General features: G+C 42.4%; 2 protein-coding genes across 2 annotated transcripts in view; one reads left to right on the plus strand and one right to left on the minus strand.

Moving 5' to 3' along the window:
- The window catches only part of LOC129704214 (catenin alpha-3-like), a 959,161-nt gene that overhangs the window by 175,872 nt on the left and 762,551 nt on the right, over window positions 1-20,738 (plus strand). The window lies entirely within an intron of this gene.
- The window catches only part of LOC129704216 (leucine-rich repeat transmembrane neuronal protein 3-like), a 236,515-nt gene continuing 230,768 nt past the window's right edge, over window positions 14,992-20,738 (minus strand). The window contains exon 3 of the mRNA XM_055647181.1: window positions 14,992-15,684. Within this exon, the coding sequence (XP_055503156.1) occupies window positions 15,484-15,684 (201 nt within the window). The 3' untranslated portion in view covers window positions 14,992-15,483. The remainder of the gene's footprint in view (window positions 15,685-20,738) is intronic.

Genomic DNA, 20,738 nt, shown 5'->3' on the forward strand with positions numbered 1-20,738 from the left:
GGCTGTGGTGAGGACATGAGGAGATTACAATGGATAGAGAAGTTAATTGAAGGATGAAAAAGGTGACGACTGGAGTACCACGTGGGGAAATGTAAAATATCCATGTTCACTAGGGATGCTAACTGACCCGTTGAGTTACTTCAGTACTTTGTGTCTTTTTCTGTTTGTAAACCAGCATCTGCAGTTTACAAGGATCCTTAATCTCCTCCAAATGGAGGAGTATCCTAGATTATTTCTTGTGCAATGATGGTCCTACAGTCATGTCCAGGCCAAACAAGGCAGATTTTCTTTGCTGGAGAACATTACGGAATCTAATAGTGTCCCAGTTTTTTTTTAAATTCCAGATTTTATTTAATTATATGAATTTAAATTCTCCAGCTGCTGAGGTGTCTCTAGATTAATGGTCCATTACATAATCACGAGGTGGCTGCCCACATTAACTTCCAGGAGGCAGATGGAGAAACACTTCAGTTACTGAGGAACAACAAAATGCTTTTCCTTTGGTGCAAACAAAGGGGTGGGGACCTCTTTATCACCGAGAAGTTTGCTTGTTTCTTGTGTTTGCTCTTCAAAACAGTAAAAATAAAATTGTTCATATTTTGCATTTTTCCATTTGATGTTTAAGGAGGTCATATTGGGCTATCAGAAACTAGGACAGTTTCTTCCCAGTTGTTAGCAGGCAACTGAAGCATCTTACCCACAACTAGAGAGCAGTCCTGAGCTACTATCTACCTCACAGAAGACCCTTGGACTATCTTTGATCGAATAATACTGCACATTATCTTACATTAAACGTTATTCATGTTACTCCCTTTACCATGTATTGTACACTGGGGCTGGGTCAATTGTATCATGTATTGTCTTTCTGCTGACTGGTTAGCATGCAACAAAAGCTTTTCACTGTACCTCGGTACATGTGACATTAAACTAAATTCAACTCAGCTATCCATCTATGCAGGCTCAGTGCAATTCGATTCCCCCACTAATTTTCCCTGTAACCCATTCTTCCCCATTCTCAACATGTATTTGGGGGCGTTTAAAGTAGCCTGTAGAGATTTCCACCTACCAGATTTCCATTAGGCCATAGTGCTGAGCTCAGATTTAGTCATGTATAACCGGGGGCGCCGCACGATGGCTGCCTCGCCAGCGGTCTGTCTTCGTCTTTTTCATTCTTTGTGTTTTTAGTTTGTTGTAAAATGTATGTTTTAGCTTATCTTTTGTTTTTGTATTTGTTGGGGAAACTTTTTTTTATCTCTTTCCTCGACGGAGATGCAATTTTTTCCGTGTCGTGTCTCCACCTGCACTGCGGCCTAACATCGTGGAGTTGGTGGCCTTTTGTTTGGGACTTCTAGAGCTCCAGAAACACACAGACTTTAACATCAGAGTGGGTGATCCCTTTGCCAGGGGTCGGCCTTTGGTGCTCTAACCTGCGGGAACTGCAGACTTTAACATCGTGAAGCCCGCCGTCCCTGGTTAGGGACCGATTTTGGGAACTCCAAGCGCAGGAGTTTCGAGCGTCCCGATGCGGGAGCTTATACCGCCCCGACGTGGGAGCTCGAGTGCCGGCTGTGGATGGTTTGACACCCCCGACCGTGGGAAGAAAGGAGAAAAGAAGATTTGATTTCCATCACAGTGGGGAATGTGGAGGAGCCGCTGTGGTGGATGTTTATGTCAATTTTTTATGTGTTGTGTATATTCTTGCTGGTATGACTGTATGGCAAACCAAATTCCTCATATGTTGCAAAACATACTTGGCCAATAAATGATGATTATTATGATTATGGTTAACAAACAGTGAAGCTGACTTGTCCATATTGGGGAGCTGTATAGACATCTCAACTTTACTCATCAATAATCAATATATTCTTTGCATTCAAATTTCTATTAATCAGCGGGTCTCATCACCTATTGAAGAGAATGGAATGTGTCAGGTGATTCGAGTTCTGCATCCTGTCCCCAACATCAGCCATGATCATATGGACAAACAGCTGCCACCAGTTATTTGTATTTACTCCTTCCTCTGATGAATTAGTGCTTCTGCTATTTTATCGGCAAATTTAATATTGCTCAGCCAATGCATCTGCTCCTTCTTTTACTTTTTGAATTTTTCCTTCCATCGCCTACATTTTGCCAGTGCAGTGGCCTGTCAGAAATGTCAGTTCTCCTGTTGTTCAGGGGCCTCCCTTAACACACCAATTATTCCTTTGTCTTTTGTTCACACATTTTATTTGAAGATTTTCTGCTTCACATTAATACTTACATTTCCTTCGGCATTTGATTTGAGAATAAGCTACAGACACAGGCAATTTCTGTGAATTATTAGTTATTTTTTGATTTAATTAGGTTTTTGAATTTTAGATGCAATCACACTCTGTTTCGACATTCTGGTCTCATTAAATTTCCAGGCTCTTGCTGCCGTTGCTTTCTGCTTCTGATTGGCAAAATATCAAAAGGATGCACAATCCTAATACCTGCATATTGGTTATGCTCTTTGTTCCAACCTTCTGGTTCCTATTTTTAGTAAAGTTATTTTTCTTCTTCTCATCAGTAACCAATATTTCTATTGTGAAACCTTCAAATATTAACCAGCTCTGGCTGTGCTGGAGCCATGAGGTGCTGGAATCCGGAGTGAGCAATAAATTATTGGATGAACTCTGTGGATTAGGCAGCATTCAGGGGAGGGAAAAGAATGGTCAATGTTTCAGATTGGCACCCTGCATCAGCTTTAATTTATTTAGTTTGGGGATACAGCGTGGATACAATTCGGCCCACCGTGTCCACACCGCCAGCGATCCCTGCACATCCCACATAAGAGATTAGTATACAAACTTAAAGCATACGGTATTGGGGGTTCAGTATTGATGTGGATAGAGAACTGGCTGGCAAACAGGAAGCAAAGAGACGGAGTAAACGGGTCCTTTTCAGAATTGCAGGCAGTGACTAGTGGGGTACTGCAAGGCTCAGTGCTGGGACCCCAGCTATTTACAATATATAATAATGATTTGGACAAGGGAATTGAATGCAACATCTCCAAGTTTGCGGATGACACAAAGCTGGGGGGCAGTGTTAGCTGTGAGGAGGATGCTATGAGGCTGCAAGGTGACTTGGATAGGCTGGGTGAGTGGGCAAATGCATGGCAGATGCAGTATAATGTGCAAAAATGTGAGGTTATCCACTTTGGTGGCAAAAACAAGGAAGTAGACTATTATCTAAATGGTGGCCGATTAGGAAAAGGGGAGATGCAACGATGTGTCATGGTACACCAGTCATTGAAAGTAGGCATGCAGGTGCAGCAGGCAGTGAAGAAAGCTAATGGTATGTTAGCATTCATAGCAAAAGGATTTGAGTATAGGAGCAGGGAGGTTCTACTGCAGCTGTACAGGGTCTTGGTGAGACCACACCTGGAGTATTGCGTACAGTTTTGGTCTCCTAATCTGAGGAAATACATTCTTGCCATAGAGGGAGTACAGAGAAGGTTCACTGATTCCTGGGATGTCAGGACTTTCATATGAAGAAAGACTGGATAGACTTGGCTTGTACTCGCTAGAATTTAGAAGATTGAGGGGGGATCTTATAGAAACTTACACAATCCTTATGGGGTTGGACAGGCTAGATGCAGGAAGATTGTTCCCGATGTTGGGGAAGTCCAGGACAAGGGGTCACAGTTTAAGGATAAAGGTGAAATCCTTTAGGACCGAGATGAGAAAAACATTTTTCACACGGAGAGTGGTGAATCTCTGGAACTCTCTGCCACAGAAGGTAGTCGAGGCCAGTTCATTGGCTATATTTAAGAGGGAGTTAGATGTGGCCCTTGTGGCTAAAGGGATCAGGGGGTATGGAGAGAAGGCCGGTACAGGATACTGAGTTGGATGATCAGACATGATCATATTGAATGGTGGTGCAGGCTCGAAGGGCCGAATGGCCTACTCCTGCACCTATTTTCTATGTTTCTATGTTAATACTACCAACACACACTTGGGAACAATTTACACTTTATCCATCGCCAATTAACCTACAAACCTCTACGTCTTTGGAGTTTGGGAGGATCTCGGCGAAAACCCACGCGATCGTGGGGAGAACATACAAACTGCTTACAGACTGCACCCATAGTCCCGTAGTCGGGATTGAACCCGGGTCTCCGACGCTGCCAGTGCTGCAAGACAGCAAGTCTACCGCTGCGCCACCGTGCCGCCCTATGGTCTGAATGTGTGGAGGGAGGATAGCCATTATGAAGGGGATTAGGCATGGGTGAGGCACAGGCCGGTGGACAATAGGTGGAGAAACGAGGAACTACGGATGCTGGTTTCCAAACGTAGACACATAGTGCTGGAGTAATACTGCGGGTCAGGCCGCATCCCTGAAGAACATGGATAGGTGACGTTTTAGGTTGGGACCCTTGTTCAGGCAATGTCGGGGGGTGGATGTGGGGGGGGGGTGGGGGGGGGGTGAGGGAGGGTGGCAAGATAAAGCCTGGCAAGTGATTGGTGGATACTAGTGAAGGGGTTTTTCGATCGGCAGGTGGTTTGATTAAGGCCATAGATGAAAAGACTAAAGGTACGAGTTAAGGGTAGAAGGATTGCGAATCATCCAGCCAGGGTAAGGAATGCAGGTGGGAAAGGAGAAATGGGTACTTGACTAGGCGGGGCACAAGGAAGAGAGGGGACTCCTTCTGCCATTTCTTTTCCTTGTCTGTTCCATCTTTCGTCCCCAGACTTTGTCTTCCAATTCCATTACGTCTCCTCTTCCTTTCCTCCACAGAGGGAGAGATAGATCAGCCATGAGCAAAGTAGACTTGATGGGCCAAAGCGTCTAATTCTGCTCCTATCACAAGACCTTATGAACTTGGCTCCATCTGCCCATTGTCCATCACCCCACCTCGCTCCTCTAATTAATACTGGCCTCTACCTCACCCTTTCCCCTCCTCTTTATACCGCCTAACCTTTGTCAACAATGTTATCTTGATGCAGTGTCCCGGCCCTCAAATGCCAATTCGTCCTTTCCCTTCATAGATGCTGCTGAGCCACTGCATTCCTCCAGCAGTTTGTTTTTTTCTCTGGCAGTGTGCAGTCTACGTGACTCTGAAGAACTCCTGAAGAACTGAAGCATGAATTGAGGTCAGCGGGAAACAGTCCTCACTCACCCCATGGCCCCAGATACACAACATACCCTTGGGGTGTGCATATGAACAACATGGCTGACATTTTCAGACATGTAGGCTGCTCGTAGTCTATTTGCCCTTTGTCTGTGATCTGCAAGCTTTTTTAGCTGATGTACTTACAACGTAATGATAATCTTTATCTTTTACTGTCATACATAGTGTCTTGGCAAATAGTCCCTTCATAGCAGGATGAGCCTTTTCTTGAACTGGGTATTTATCACTCTCTGTCCTTATGTTTCAAACCTGTTTGTTGTTCATATGGAGAAACGAGATAGAAATGTCCCTTTCCTTCACATTTCCTAGCATGACATGTTGCCAGGATTTCTCTCGCTCCTATGCACGATGGTTTCTCGACTATCACAGTGAAAGTAATAGCCTACGTGGGATACAACGTTCAGTGCAGAAAGCGCACAGCGAAAGGGCTGTTGTTAACCGTGTAACCGCCCAGCTCACTGACAAAACCTGCAGGAGGGCCTTTTCTGATTAGTTGAGGACAGCTCTCCTTTTCCAGTCGACACTGCAGGAGGTGGGGATTTATTACAGCAGTGTTGGCACTTGACTTATCACACACCTGTATATTAATTTAATTACCTTTGGTTTCTGCCGTTCAGGAAAACGAAATGTTTTAACTGTAATTAAATGCACGTTTGGCAGAAAAATTATTGTATTAAAGAAATCTCGGCCTTTCTTTGGTGGATTGACCACTAATATTCCAATCAAATATTTTAACAATTTTTTTTGGAGCATTATGCGATAAACCAAACACAACAGACATTCTACCTGTCATGGGGTGGGTTTTCTCTGGGTGCTCCGGTTGCCTTCCACATCCCAACGATGGACAGGTTAGTAAATTGGGGCTTCTGTAAATTGGCCCTTGTGTATAGACTGCGAAGGTGGGATGACATGTAACTAGTGTATGGGTCATTGATACATGGTTGGATGAAGAGCCTGTTTCTACGCTGTATCTCTAAACTAATATAAATGCAGTCTCTGCTCCAGCATAAAATCAGCCTGCTCCAACTGGAACTATACCTAGTATGTTTCTTTCTGTCTATTATCTGCACACAATACTCACATTACTGCATTACACAAATAACACTCATGCCCATGTTCCTCCTTCTCACCCACCCTTTCATTATCATTTTTGTGTTAATCTTCATATCCTCTAATTCAGCTTCATAATTCTTGTCTTCATTCCAGTTTTGAACATTTAGATGAATTTATGTTTTTAGTTAATTTTATCCTGGTCTCAAGTGATTCACTCAGCCAATCTATTGAGAGAGATTTTGATGATTGTCCATAAGAAGATAAAGTTGTCCAAAGTCATGCTTAGTCTTTGAATTGAATACTTTATTGTCACATAGTGTCATAGAATCATAGTCATAGAGTGATACAGTGCGGAAACAGACCCAACTTGCCCACATCGGCCAACAAGTCCCAGCTACACTAGTCCTAACTGCCAGAATTTGGCCACATTCCTTTAAACCTGTTCTATCCATGTAGTTGTCTAACTGTTTCTTAAATGTTGGAATATACCCTGCCTCAACCGCCTCCTCTGGCAGCTTGTTCCATACATCCACCCTTTGTGTGAAAAAGTTACCTCCTCAGATTCTTATTAAATATTTTCCTCTTCACCTTAAACCCATGTCCTCTGGTCCTCGATTCACCTAGAGAGTCTGTGCATCTACCCGATCTATTCTTCTCATGATCTTATACACCTCTGTAAGATCACCCCCTCATTCTCCTGTGTATCAAGGAATAGAGTCCCAGCCTACTCAACCTCTGCCTATAGCTCAGACCCTCTAGTCCTGGCAACATCCTCATAAATCTTCTCTGTACCCTTTCCAACTGGGCACCATCTTTTTTATAACACGGCCCCCAGAACGAAACACAAATACTCTGAAGAAGGGTCTTGATCCGAAACGTCACCCATTCCTTTTCTCCAGAGATGCTTCCTGCCCTGCTGAGTTACTCCAGCTATTTGTGTCCACTTACAAATACTTACTTCACCAACGTCTTATACAACTGCAACATGATTGGGTAGCTGCACATGTGACAAGTCACAGTGAAATTGTTTGCTTGCATTCCCAAGGTATGCAAATAGTTGCCCATAAAGGGCATATACAAGTTACAAATTCCCCCCCAAAGTTTGGTGTGCCTGTATGAATGTTTTGAGTGTACGTCCCCTTCATCAAGACAGTTTAGATCAGTTGGCATTGCCTACTCAAGTGCCTTTGCTGTGCGGCTGATCTGAATCCCTTAAACTGCTGCATTCTTTGGTCCCCCGTTGGATTCTTTGGTCTTCAGATGATGCATTAGACGTCTGACGTTATACATGCTTCGTGCTAAGAAATGAGACACATTTGTGCATAAAAGCTGTTGTCTGTAGGTTGGATTATGCTTGGCAATATTTCTAGTTTTATCAGTGTCTAACTCGGAAGTAGATCTAGCAACATCCATTAATATTTACATGGATAGCATTGGCTTGGGGTCATTTGCAGCTGACACTATCATAATTTGTGCAGAAGACATTTCCACAATTACTGAACCCTAATTGGGGAGTACTGGACCAACCAACAAGCTTTGTTTGTTAGAATGAAACACCAAGAAATAAAATTCCTAGCAGATCAGCAAAGAGATGTAAAAGTATTGCAAAGGTATGCAAAATGCCACCGTTCTATTGTGTACCTTTGCCTAATTTTGTTAATTTCCAGTTTCCAGACAACCACATGTTAATGACAAAAAAGAGTGAATAAGGATTCAAGTCCTTTCATCAGACGTGCTCATGAAAATCCAATATTGACAGCATCGGGACTAATGGGTACAGGTCTACAGTGCACACCATTTTATGACTTGCTTTTATAGGCAATTGAAATTCTCAACCCACTGACTTTCTTATGAAGTTTAACAAATTTGGATAACTGATCCATGACCACTGTCAAAGTCAGCAGAATTGTGTCCTCAGACTCACTTTGTATCCCTCTTATCACTTTTTTCTTTGTAACAAATTAGTTATATCGTAGTTCATCAATACGAGTGTCCGTGTCTGTGCCAATTAGGGAGTCCATTAAGTTTGGGTGCACAGACTGTTTAGTTTTACACAGATTAAACACCATCTTTCTCGATTAATCCATTTCACTTGTCTCCTTGTCTTTGCATTTGCCCTTGTTCACTTTTGCCTCTGCATTTTTCTCTCTTCAGATAATATTCTTTGTTTTTTTTGTCCCCTGACTGGTCTAATTATGGAAATACCCAAATCGCGCTCTTCCCTCCTGACCCACTCCATATATTTCAGCTTTAATCACCTTCTCTTGTTAGTTTTCCACATGAAAGATCAAGGACATAATCACAATAGGAATGTCAAAGCAGAAGAACACCTGGGAATGTGAGAACAGGGTGGTGCAGAAATAAATCAGTACATTGGAACGAAAATGAGGGATTTCGTATGACTTCTCACAGCGTCAGGGCCTCTGATGCACTCTGCTGGCCAATCAAGTACATTTGAATTGTTATCACTTTATTATTGGAAAAACAATATTCAATTTGAGGAGCTTGCCAGCTGCATGGAGGACAGAGATGTGTGGTGCGTCCGTCACCGTGCCCGTCGGAAACCAGCACCACTACGTTGCTAATGTTTTCAACAATAATAATAATAATAATAATAATAAATGCTTCCATGGACAACATTGTGAAAAATGACCAGATGATCATCTTTTTTTGAGACATTGGCGGAGTAATCTGGATTAACCAATTGTCCGCCAATCACTTCTCCTTTTATGTTCATCTGAAAGAACACAAAGAGTTTACGTTTAATGGACTGAATCGTGTGGCTAGAAGGACATCAGTGTACAGCCATTAGTAGGGTTGGTATGTGCTGAATTAAGCAGGACAAGGTGAGTGATATATGCTGGTGTAACTATCATTTTGCTTCATTGCTTGACTTCATTTGAATATGTTGCCTTATTGATCTGGTGATGAGGAGAAAATAGTTATTTGTCACACTTTATAGCTTATTTTATGGGCAGTGGACAGGTGCTATAGACCTGCACGGGAAGGTAGACGCACCCACCCCCATGAGTCAAGCAGATGGGGCTTGTCACCCTGGGAAGGCAGTCCATCTGGGAGAGGGAAAACTCTGATTTAAAACCTCCATTGTCTTGTGGCCATATCCAGTCATGGAAAAGGCTCCAGGAGTAAATCTCATTAATCCCCTCAACGCAGTTTGTTGTTGCCTACAACCTCGCTCTGGCAGCTCCTGCGATGGCGCTGGTGCCAAACTGCAACGGCCCTGCTGTTTCTTCGGATCGATCAGCGAGGTGGAGAGGGGGGACGTGCTGCATGGGCAACAGCCTGTCCTCCATATGACATCGCCCAGGCTTGCATCCGACCAGGATGCATCACCCATGGTCAGTCATGACCGAGGGGGGCCTACTATAGCATATTTTGCTGTAATTATTTATTTTAGTTTTGTTTACTTTAGTTTAGAGATACAGCACGCTAACAGGCCCTTCGGCCCACCAAGTCCGCCCTGACCAGTGATCCCCGCACACTAACACTATCCTATACACATACTAGGAACAAGTCACATTTATACCAAGCCAATTAGCCTACAAACCTGTACGTCTGGAATGTGGGTGTAAACTGGAGCTCCCAGAGCAAATCCGCGCAGGTGACAGGGAGAACATGCAAACTCCATTCAGACAGCACTGTAGTCAAGATCGAACCCAGGTCTCTGGTGCTGAAAGGCAGCAACTCTACCACTTGTATCCCTCTGCTCTATTTCGATCCAAACACATTTTAAACACTGTAATAATATCTGCCTCCACAATTTCCATTGGCAGCTTGTTCCAAATAATCACCACCCTCTGTGTGGAAAAAAATAGCCCTCAGATCTTTCTTAACTTTCTTCCCTCTCCCCTTCAATATATTACATGCCCTGACCATGGATAAAAGATTCTCTCTGCCCATCTTAAGCTTATAAACCTCCATAACATCACTCTTCAGCCTACTGCACTCCCGTGAGTCTAAACTAAACCTATCTTTGTAATTCAAGACCTGTATTCCAGGCAACATCCTGGCGGATCTCTTCTGCCCTCTTTCTAATGCTATCACGTCCTTCCTGTAGTTTGGCGACACAATACTTCAAATACAATTCAGGTAACGTTTTGTAAAACTTCAACATGATGTCCTAACTCTTACATTCAATGCCAAATGCCTTCTTCACTACCCTACTCATCCGTGTCACCATTTTCAGAAACTGTTCTACCAATAAACTTAAATCCATGCCCCCTTCCCCATCCTCACCAATTACAGACTTTTCAGCTAAGTGACTAATATCATTCCTGGCCACTTCAGAATTTTATGCATCTCAATTAAGTCTCCCCTGAATGTTCCAAAGAAAATAACCCCAGCCTTGTTAGTTAATCCTAATTTCTACACGTCACCAGCCCTCCCAACACCCATGCAAATCCTCTGTGCATCCACTGGCACCACGATATCCTTCTGAATGTGAATACCATTTTCTAACTGTGGCATGAGTAATATTTTCATCTTTCCATCTTTCCAAGGGTGATGGGTTCTACAGAATCTAGTTCTGTCTCTACAAAAGTTCAATTGATCAATATACTTTGTTTCCTCATAATAAGCTATTTAAAAATATATACTTTTCCTGTACCCTGTTGGCTTTCACTCTCTTTGTCAGATGTGCTTTCCTTATTGGCATGCGCATCAGGCTGTAGTTCAACGACTATAGCTTGGCATTCAACACCATCATTCCCTCCAAACATAACATCAAACTCAAACTGGGTCTCTGCTCGTACCTATGTAATTGGATCCCTGACTTCCTTGTCGGCAGACCACAATTAGTATGAAATGGCAACAACACTTCTTCCTTGATAACCTTCAACACAGGAGCACGTCAAAACTGTGTGCTCAGTCCCATGCGTTAAGGGCCAGTCCCACTTGGGCATCATTTTCGAGTCACGCAGATGGCGCGCAAAGATTTTGTACAAACCAAAATCCTGGGGCGCCGTGCGTGACCACACATCACTGGCTACGTCACCACGCACCATGCGCACGTAATGCGCACCATGAGCGCATCATGTGCGTCGCGACGCATAAATGATGATACATATATTACGCGCAAATGACGCCCAAGTGGGACAGGCCCTTTACTCACTCTATGTCCATGACTGCGTAACCATACACAGGTCCAACACCATCTTTAAATTTGCTGTCAAAACCACTATTGATGGACGAATAATCGGTAATGATGAATCAGAGTACAGGAGGGAAATTGAAATGCGACTGTACTCTGTGCCAGACAATTGTTTTTCTCTCAATGTTAACAAGAGCAAGGAGCTGATTGTTGACTTCAGTAGGGGAAAACCGAGGATCACCAAATCTGCCTTAATCAATGGTATTGAATTATTTAACATGTAACCTAGGCTTAGAGCATCACCTTCTTATATATGTATATTACAATGTTAAGTAGGTTTGCTTAATTTGCAAATCCCTTTTTGTTTCTGTCTTCCAAACTGCTCAAGAGTTTTCTCTCATTTCTCACGATTACCAAAACTATTATATTTTCCACTGTATTGAGCAGGCCCCATTATAGAGTCTCTAATGACAAGCATCTGTACAGGGTGCTGCAGGCCTAAATGACAGATTTTTGCAGCAAAGTCTCACACACCAAAGAACCTCATAAATCCACATCCTACCTTGACACACAAGATTCCTCAGTGATCCAGAAAAATATTCCAACTAATATCGCCAGCTTTGATTTTTTTTACATTTTATGGATTAAATTGTATAACACTGAAGAATGACATTCTTATTTAGATATTTTTCTTATCATTCTCCATAGTTGCCTTTCAATATATACTGATTATCTACTTATTGGGTTTCAGCCATTGTACCGTAGATGGCGAAATGAGATCCATTCCTTGTTCAATTGTTGTCTCTGTCTATGTCACTTTTTACTATATTATTTTTCTCTCTGTGATTTGTGCACATCTGTAATTTATTTTTGGTTTTCTCTGTCTCTGATGCATCCCCCTCTTTACCTCATTTTCTTGTTCACATTGTCACTCTTACCTTGTTTTTCCTAGTGGTTGCATTTGGAGGTCTTGATTCACTTGGGAATCTTCAGCACCAGTGCATGTGCTGTTTCTAAATCTGGGACTAAACCAAAACTCAAACCTAGATAGAAGAGCAGATCAATGGCGATGATTCATTAAAGGTGGACAGTCCAGTCCTTGTGATAGATGGTTCATATGTAAATGTCAGTGATGAAATTCAGCACTTTAATTTTCAGCGGAGTATATTTCTGTGGCATGTTTAGTAGCTCGCGTGACGTAAGGAAAATTATAGTAGTGAAACACTCTTTAGACTCTAGGGATACAGTGTGGAATCAGGCCCTTCGGCCCACTGAGTCCGTGCTGACCAGCGACAACCCCATATCCTAGCACTATCCTACCCACACACAATTTATAATTTACAGAACCCAAATAACCTACAAGCCTTTATGTCTTTGGAGTGTGGGTGGGAGCAGGAGCACCCGGAGAAAACCCATGCGATCACAGAGATATCGTACAAACTCCGTATAAATAGCACCCATAGTCAGCATCAAACCCGGGTCTCTGGTGCTGTAAGGCAGCAACTATTCCTCTGCACCACTGTGCTGTCCCATTGTGTAGCTTCTGTGCCGCACTTTAAGTAAGATTTTAAACAATTTGCTCACTTCAAATGCTGGTTGCTAAATTGGAAAACAATAAGTACTGTAAATTGATGGGATAGCTTTGTAGAGCATGCTGATTTTGATTTGAAATCTTTCTTATCCAGTGATTGATAGCTTCATACCTGATGAGTGGAATTGTGTCTGAGGATGCAATTAATTAAATCAAATCTGACAATTTGTCCTGCATGCAATTTGAAGTGTGATAGATGGTAAGAGCTATGATGCTTTGGTTGATGAATCCAGGTAGCTCATTAGATTATTGGGTATCTATGGATGGGAAAATAATTTACTGCACTTATATGTCCAACCAAAGACAAATGCTGTCCATATAAGCACCCATTTAATTTTCACAAATATTATTTGCAGGAATTTGTTCTAGGTGCTGACACAATAAACTGTAGATCCTTGAGCAAAACACAAAGTGCTGGCGGAACTGACAGTGTGGGGGAAAGGCTGTGAAAATGGTGGGGAAAGGTGAGGTGCCACTTCCCCCACTTACAGTACACCATAAAGAAATGTTGGACATTGCACTCATTTTAAACAGGGGACTTGGACAGAGGCTTGACATCAGCAAATAAGGCCATCAGTAGCTACCTTAGCACCAATTGTATAATGTTAGCAGTAACCAGCAGATATCAACAGTCCCAAACCTGCAGGTAGTTTGTGTGCTGCTGCTGCGTTATCCGTGCTCAGTTGTATGAGCCGAAGAGAGGTTGTTAGCTTGAGTTTTTATCTCCAGTTTGACATGGCTGCTGCCAATTGCCATTCCTATAGACCAACATCCCAAGACTCCCGAGATCCCAAGGAATTACAGATGCTGGACTCTTGCATAGAATATAAAGTGCTGGCTTAACTCAGTCGGTCAGGCAACATCTTTGAGAACATGGATCGGCAGCGTTTCATGTTTGTGCCCTTCTTCACACAGATTGTGGTGGGGGGAGGGGGGGGGGGGGGAGGAGAAAGCTGGGAGAGTGAAGAGGCAGGACAAAGCTTGGGGCGCAGGGTGGTTTGTAGGTTTGTTACCTAAAATTGGAGAATTCAATGTTCAAACCATTAGGTTGTAAGCTACATAAGTGGCATATGAGATGCTGCTCCTCCAGTTGTGTGTGGCTTCACTCTGATACTGCAGGAGGCACAGGACACAATGGTCAGTTTGGGAATGGGAAGGGGAGTTAAAATGGTTACAAACCGAGAGATTCAGCAGGCCTTGGCGAACCAGGGTGCAAGTGTTCGACGAAACAGTTGCCAAGTCTACACTTGATCTCATCGATGTAAATTATGTTATATCGGGATGATCCTCCAGAGATGCTGCTGACCCGCTGAATTACTCTGGCACTTTGTGTTAATCCCAATCAACTCCCTCCTGAAAGAACTTACTGTAGTGCATCATTATCAATATAGTAGGCAGTGTGACCTGCACAACAAATCTGCATATGGTACTCAGCTATTTGAATGAAAACAATTCAGTCCTTATACACGTGCTGCTGAGCCAATTTCTTGTGGCTCTGATGTCAATATTACATTGCACTGCCCTTAGTTGGAGAGATAATAATATGTATAATCTCATTCTTTGGGCTTTGGAGCCCAAGTCACCAGTTAGAACTAGCATGCAACATGCCTTCCTTGGTAAAATGTTCCATACCTTGGGAAATTAGATTATTTTCTTTTGGGATTCCTACCTCTTGGTGGAGATATGAAGAGGGATAAGCACTGTTGGAAATGGATAGGCAGCTCTGTTCCCTGGACTATCTATAAATGGACTCTGTCGGACTGATTAGCTTTAAATGTTTTGAAAGTGTCCAATTATTGCATCGTGTTGCCCAGTTGCTTCAGAATATTTCATTTTAACCAGATCCCAATTGCCTTCTTGTGAAACTCTCAATGAATATGTGAAAAATGCCAAATACCCAATTGTGTATTTCTGTTGAGGTTAATAAGTATATTGAATGGATTACTAAATAAGTTTTGTTCCATATAATTGCCACACATACTTAAAGGCAAATACCACAGGAAAACGACTTGGGTCTGCTTAATGACACTTAAGTCAGTGTTGCGGAGAAAATTGACTAAAAAAGAAAATGACAATTGTTTTCTATTTTACAAAAGAGATTTTTTTAGTAATAGTCTTTAAATAATACAACACATTTTCAATTAGCATTCCAATTCTATAAACACTGAAGACTAACGGACTGAAAATAAATGCACAACTGTCATTAGCCATTTCAGTTTTGTCATTTTCAAAGCATATTCTTTATGAAAAATACTGCATCTTTACACCATGTTAAATAACTCATGTATATACAGGTGGGTTGTTAAAGACAAGAATACTGAATAAAATCTGTACAAGTTCTTTGCTCTCTCATTTTAAAAAATACTGCATGAATAAAGTCCGTACAAACTCAAACAAAAAACATTTCAGTGAAATCCGCATCACTTCCAATCTGACCTCTGGCAACAGTATCTCTGCATTAATACAATGATTTATGTCTTGGGCCACAGGTCTCCTCTTTCAGCTGTCTGGGCCTTGTTTTCGTTTAGTCCATCACTGTGAATGGCAATGATCTGAAGAGCCTTGGGCTGAGTCGGGTCACTGAATATGGCTGCCGGAGCATGTCACTGTTGCAATTGTGCTCAGTTCTGTGCCAGGCTCTCTGTGGCTATCTGGGCCATCCTTGTGGGCTTGCAGTTCGTACTGCTTGTGAGCCAGGTGTCCCTGGTGCGCTCCGCAACAACTTAGCGCTGGCTGGTCATAGGCGAGGAAGGATGAGACGCTCATGGCGATGGGGATCTAGAAGTGGAAGAAAAGAGAGCACAGCTGTGATTAGCCATCTTTTTGGCAGCATTTTAAACCCATACCATTGGTGAGACAATGTGCAAATGATGTATTGTAAATTGCCAAACGCCGCATATCCTGGCTTTCTGAAATAAAAATAGAAAACCGATCAGGCAGCATCTGCGAAGAATAGAAAGTTAATATTTGAGCTTCTTCACTGGAGTGGAAGGAAATTGGAGAGATAAAACATATTCAGGAAAAAACAGTTCTCAGACAATACACGATTACGATCGAGCCGTTCACAGTGTACAGAAACGTGATAAAGTGAATAACATTGAGTGAAAGATAAAGCCAGTAAAGACCGATCAAAGATAGTCCAAGGATCTCCAATGAGATAGATAGTAGGCTAGGGCTGCCTTTAGTTGTTGGCAGATAACAGGAGCCTTTATCTCTCAAATATTTGACAAAGTCTCTGAACTAAAATGCTTCTCTTTCCATGGATGCTGTCTGAACTGCTGAATGTTTTTATGCCTTTTCATTATTATTTCAGATTTCCAGTATTTTCAATCTTTTTTATTTCCATAAAAAGTCATGTACAATGTATTGCTACATTTGTCAATATAACAAAAAGGGGGGGGAGTGTTGATTATGGCAAGATCGTGACAGCATTTCAAATTTGGAAGTCTATGTACAAAGTGACAAGAAGCCAACATGTAAAGTACAAGTGGGTGGAGACAAATGTTATCTTAAAATTTGTACTCAATCAAAGTACACATGAAATAAAAGTAGAAGAAAAGGAAACACTTTAGCTGTCTCACCACAGGCTCTGCTGTGCTAAACCTGGGCTACAGAGGAGATGATGATTAAATAAGAAGCACATGAGTCTATCAGTACAGTCAATGCCCAGAACACTCAACTGGCTGGTCCTTGCATGAGCTCTTCCTCCTACATTCAATCTGGTCAGTAGGCTCCTCATGCATCATGGAGGTCAATATCATCCAACGTTCTACGCCTCCTTTTGCAATCAAATCTCCCCATTGTTTATATTTCTATTTATATTAAGATCATTGTCTTATCTCACCATGCCTGTGCAACTTGACTCAACTTGACTTATAATTTGTGTATTTCTTTTTCCAAGTTTGAAGCATTTCACTTTTATTTTGCATAACCATTGGTTGAGTGGGGAGCTCTCTAACTCAGCATCTGTATTGATGGAGATACATTTAAAGCTTGTTTAGTGTGGTGGATATTTATCTTTGCTCATAATTAGATGCAGATTGACCACTGAATAAATAGCTCTCCCAACAATCAGTTCTGTTAAGCTTTGAGACACAGTTGGTCCAGACTGTAGGAAAAGAAGAGAGACACAAAAAGCTGTAGTAACTCTGGAGAAAAGGAATAGGTGACATTTCGGGCCAAGACCCTTCTCCACACCCTTCTTCATTGTCTCGATCTGAAATGTCACCTATTCCTTTTCCCTAGAGATGCTGTCTGACCTGCTGAATTACTCTAGCTTTTTGTGTCTAACTTCAGCTTAAACCAGCATCTGCAGTTCCTTCCTACACACTGGTCCATATTGTAACACTGGTTTGGCATCAATGATCAAATACTAGTTCCAAATACATTTTGTTAGCTCCAACAAGCTAATCTTTTGGTCAACTAGTAACCACATAGCACTGATGATGGGCTTGTAATGTCACATCCACCAAGGAGTAAATGTTTCTAAATCTCCTCAGAGGTAATTTAAATAACCAAACAATTTGCTTTAATAGAGAAAAACAAGCCTCAATAATGAATTGAGAACTAATGTAAACATCGGGGTAAAATTCAATTTGAGGCCATAGACATCACTTTAGACCAGTGAAAAATTCAACAACTGCTGAAATATTTATAAATATCACAGTTTCAGTACATTAATGAGAAAAGATTGCAGCAAAATAGCTAACATCTATCAGTACCATTAAAGAGGGAGAGGTTTAAAATAATATATTTCAATCTAACTGCCCAGGACTTCAAATCTAATTAATAATTTAAAGTGACATTGAAATCCTTTAAGGTTTCTTGTGATCTCGGTGTATGTTCTGTAATGTATGAAAGAAAGCACTGTGAATCTTCCTGCCATTTATCTAACTGCAGTCTCCCTCATTGACACACCAGCTGGGATCACAATATCTCTTGACACACAGTGGGTCACCTTACACCAGCTTTGCATCCGTATGTCAAGTTCTAATCCAGGTTTTGCAGATTGTCGACTACAGATTTGGTTGAAGATATACAACCAAATACATTGCAATTCTGGCTGTTCAGTTTAATCTGATTACAGATCTAACTTGTGTAGGAAGGAACTGCAGATGTTGGTTTAAACCGAAGATAAACACAGAAGAAGGGTCTCGACCTGCAACGTCACCCATTCCTCCTCTCCAGAGATGCTGCCTGTCCCGCTGAGTTACTCCAGCTTTTTGTGACTATCTACAGATCTAACGATGGGTTGCAGATTTGCCCAGAGCAATTACAAATTTAGATAGACATGTTATCATTTTTTTGGGACTCATTTAAATCCCAGAGCCAGATTATGCACCTAACTAGATAGATTAAAGGTTAACCTGTACCATCAACATTGTAAACTGCAATTACTGCAAGAGTTCAATTCTGGTCTCACCGTTTATAATGTTAAGCACTAGGTTTTATAGATCACTTTAATTATTTTCTTACATGAAATATATTTTTACAAATTATTGAACTTCTTAGTTTAGTTTAGAGATACAGTGTGGAAACAGGCCCTCCGGCCCACCGTGTCCGCACTGACCAGCAATCCTACACACACTAGGGAAAATTTACATTTATACCAAGCCAGTTAACCTACAAGCCTGAGATAGACACAAAATGCTGGAGTAACTCAGCGGGACAGGCAGCATCTCTGGAGATAAGGATTGGGTGACGTTTCGGGTCCAGACCCTTCTTCAAACTGCAAAGCAGACTGCTCCCCCTCTGTGATTCCTCCTGCTATTCATACACAACCTACAAACCTGTACGTCTTTGGAGCGTGGGAGGAAACCGAAATCTCAGAGAAAACCCACGAGGTCACAGGGAGAACGTACAAACTAGGTACAGACAGCACCCAAAGTCAGGATCGAACCCAGGTCTCTGGCGCTGTAAGGGATGTAAGGCAGCAAATCTACCAGTGTGCCACCATGCCTCTCCAAATTCTGAATTTGATTTAAACTGAAGTGATTGAATAGATCAGATTATTAATTCATGGAGATTACAATAACAAAAAACATTCTTCATGTGAGAGAAATCTCGTGGAGCATTGTGGTAATATATTAACCACAGATTTCCATTTTTCTTATTGCATCCGCAGTGAATTTCCATAACATTTGTATCGGCTATCTAAGTAGGTGAATAGTAATTAAGATTGAGAACAGACTCTAGCGATATGAAGTTAATTTGCGTTTATCCTGAAAGGAACAAGCATGTTTTAAGCAGGCCTAACAGAAACTGCGACTGACTGATTTTGCTGTTTGTACGGTTAGTGCAGCAAACAGTATGCCTGGAACAACTGCAACGCAATTTAATCCATGGACACGTCCACAAAATCCTCAAGATTCAGTGGGGTTCACCAATGCATCCACATGTGTCAGTAGCCTGGACATTTGGCTCTGTGCCTGTAAGTATTCTGGATCAGATTGCTGTGTGATCTATTCACCGTTATCTTTGAGTCTTGACTACGTCTGTTAGGAATAAAGGTTCCAATCTGACATTGGGAATGTGGCCCTGTAATTCTGAGTCTCCAGGGGAGTTTGCACAGGATGCTGGTAGTGCCCCTTCAAGTCCTAAACAATTTCATACTTTTACCCCAATGCTGAAGCTCTTCTGTCTCAATGAGATGATAACACTTTCTGGAATTAATTTCACAAGAAGCACAAACATGTTCACTCTCAAGGGCGGCACAGCGGCGTTGAGGTAGAGTTGCTGCCTTACAACGCTAGAGACCCAGGTTCGATCCTGACCACGGATACTGTCTGTACGGAGTTTGTATGTTCGCCCTGTGACCGCATGGGTCTCCGGTGCTCCGGTTTCCTCCCACACTCCAAAGACATGCAGGTTTGTAGATTCATTGGCTTTAGTAAAATTGTTAATTGTCCCTGGTGCGTAGGATAGTGCTAGTGTACAGGAGTGATTGAAGGTCGACACGGACTCGGCGGGTCAAAGGGCCTGTTTCCACGCTGTATCTCCAAAGTCTAAAATCTCCCATATTGAGCAGATATAAACAAAGGTTCCATTTTGCAGTTTGAGCAATGCTCTGGAAAGATATGGGCCTGTTCCACTTAGGCGATTTTTCATATGATTGCTGGCGGCAGTCGCCTGAAAAACCGGCAACTGGAACGGCGACTGTCAGAGTGGAACACACATACACACAGGCACACATTGCTTCCTTCACCAGCCCGTTATGCAGGCGGGGGACAGGGCAAGTGGGGGGAGCATTGTCTGAGTGAAGGTTGGCGCTGTAATTAAGATGACTAAAGCACAGTGTAAGGTAAATCGTGTTAAGGGGGGGGGGGGAGAAGGAGGGAGCAGTGGAGACAACTTTTAAGAAGACAGAGATACACGGCTAACATTTAACATTACCGGTCGGTAACTACTATTTACGTTTTTTTTCCCAATGAGCCAAAGAAATTTACTGGTCAGCACCAGCTACAACCTACGAGAACCTACGAGAACCTTCGACCTCCTCGCAACCCACTAGTACCTCCTGGCCACCCACCTATGGCACGAGAATTCTCGCTACTCTCCATGGCGGCTTCATTTTGGTCGCCGCTAATTTTTCAACATGTTGAAAAATTCCCTGTGACCATAATGAGGCCGCGACTAGTTCTCGGAATGCGGAAACTCCTCATGACCATGAAGGCCACTCCCCAGCAACCTCCCGCAAACATGTGGCGACCACATAGTCTCCTGCAGTCGCATAAACCGTCGCCTTTAATGGGACAGGCCCATTACCCTCAGCCAACTCCTCATCACCCTCCAGGATGGTCCTGAGCTTCCAGAAATTAACGATTAATCTCCAA

Source organism: Leucoraja erinacea, chromosome 15 (genome assembly GCF_028641065.1).
Source record: "Leucoraja erinacea ecotype New England chromosome 15, Leri_hhj_1, whole genome shotgun sequence".
Taxonomy (NCBI): domain Eukaryota; kingdom Metazoa; phylum Chordata; class Chondrichthyes; order Rajiformes; family Rajidae; genus Leucoraja; species Leucoraja erinaceus.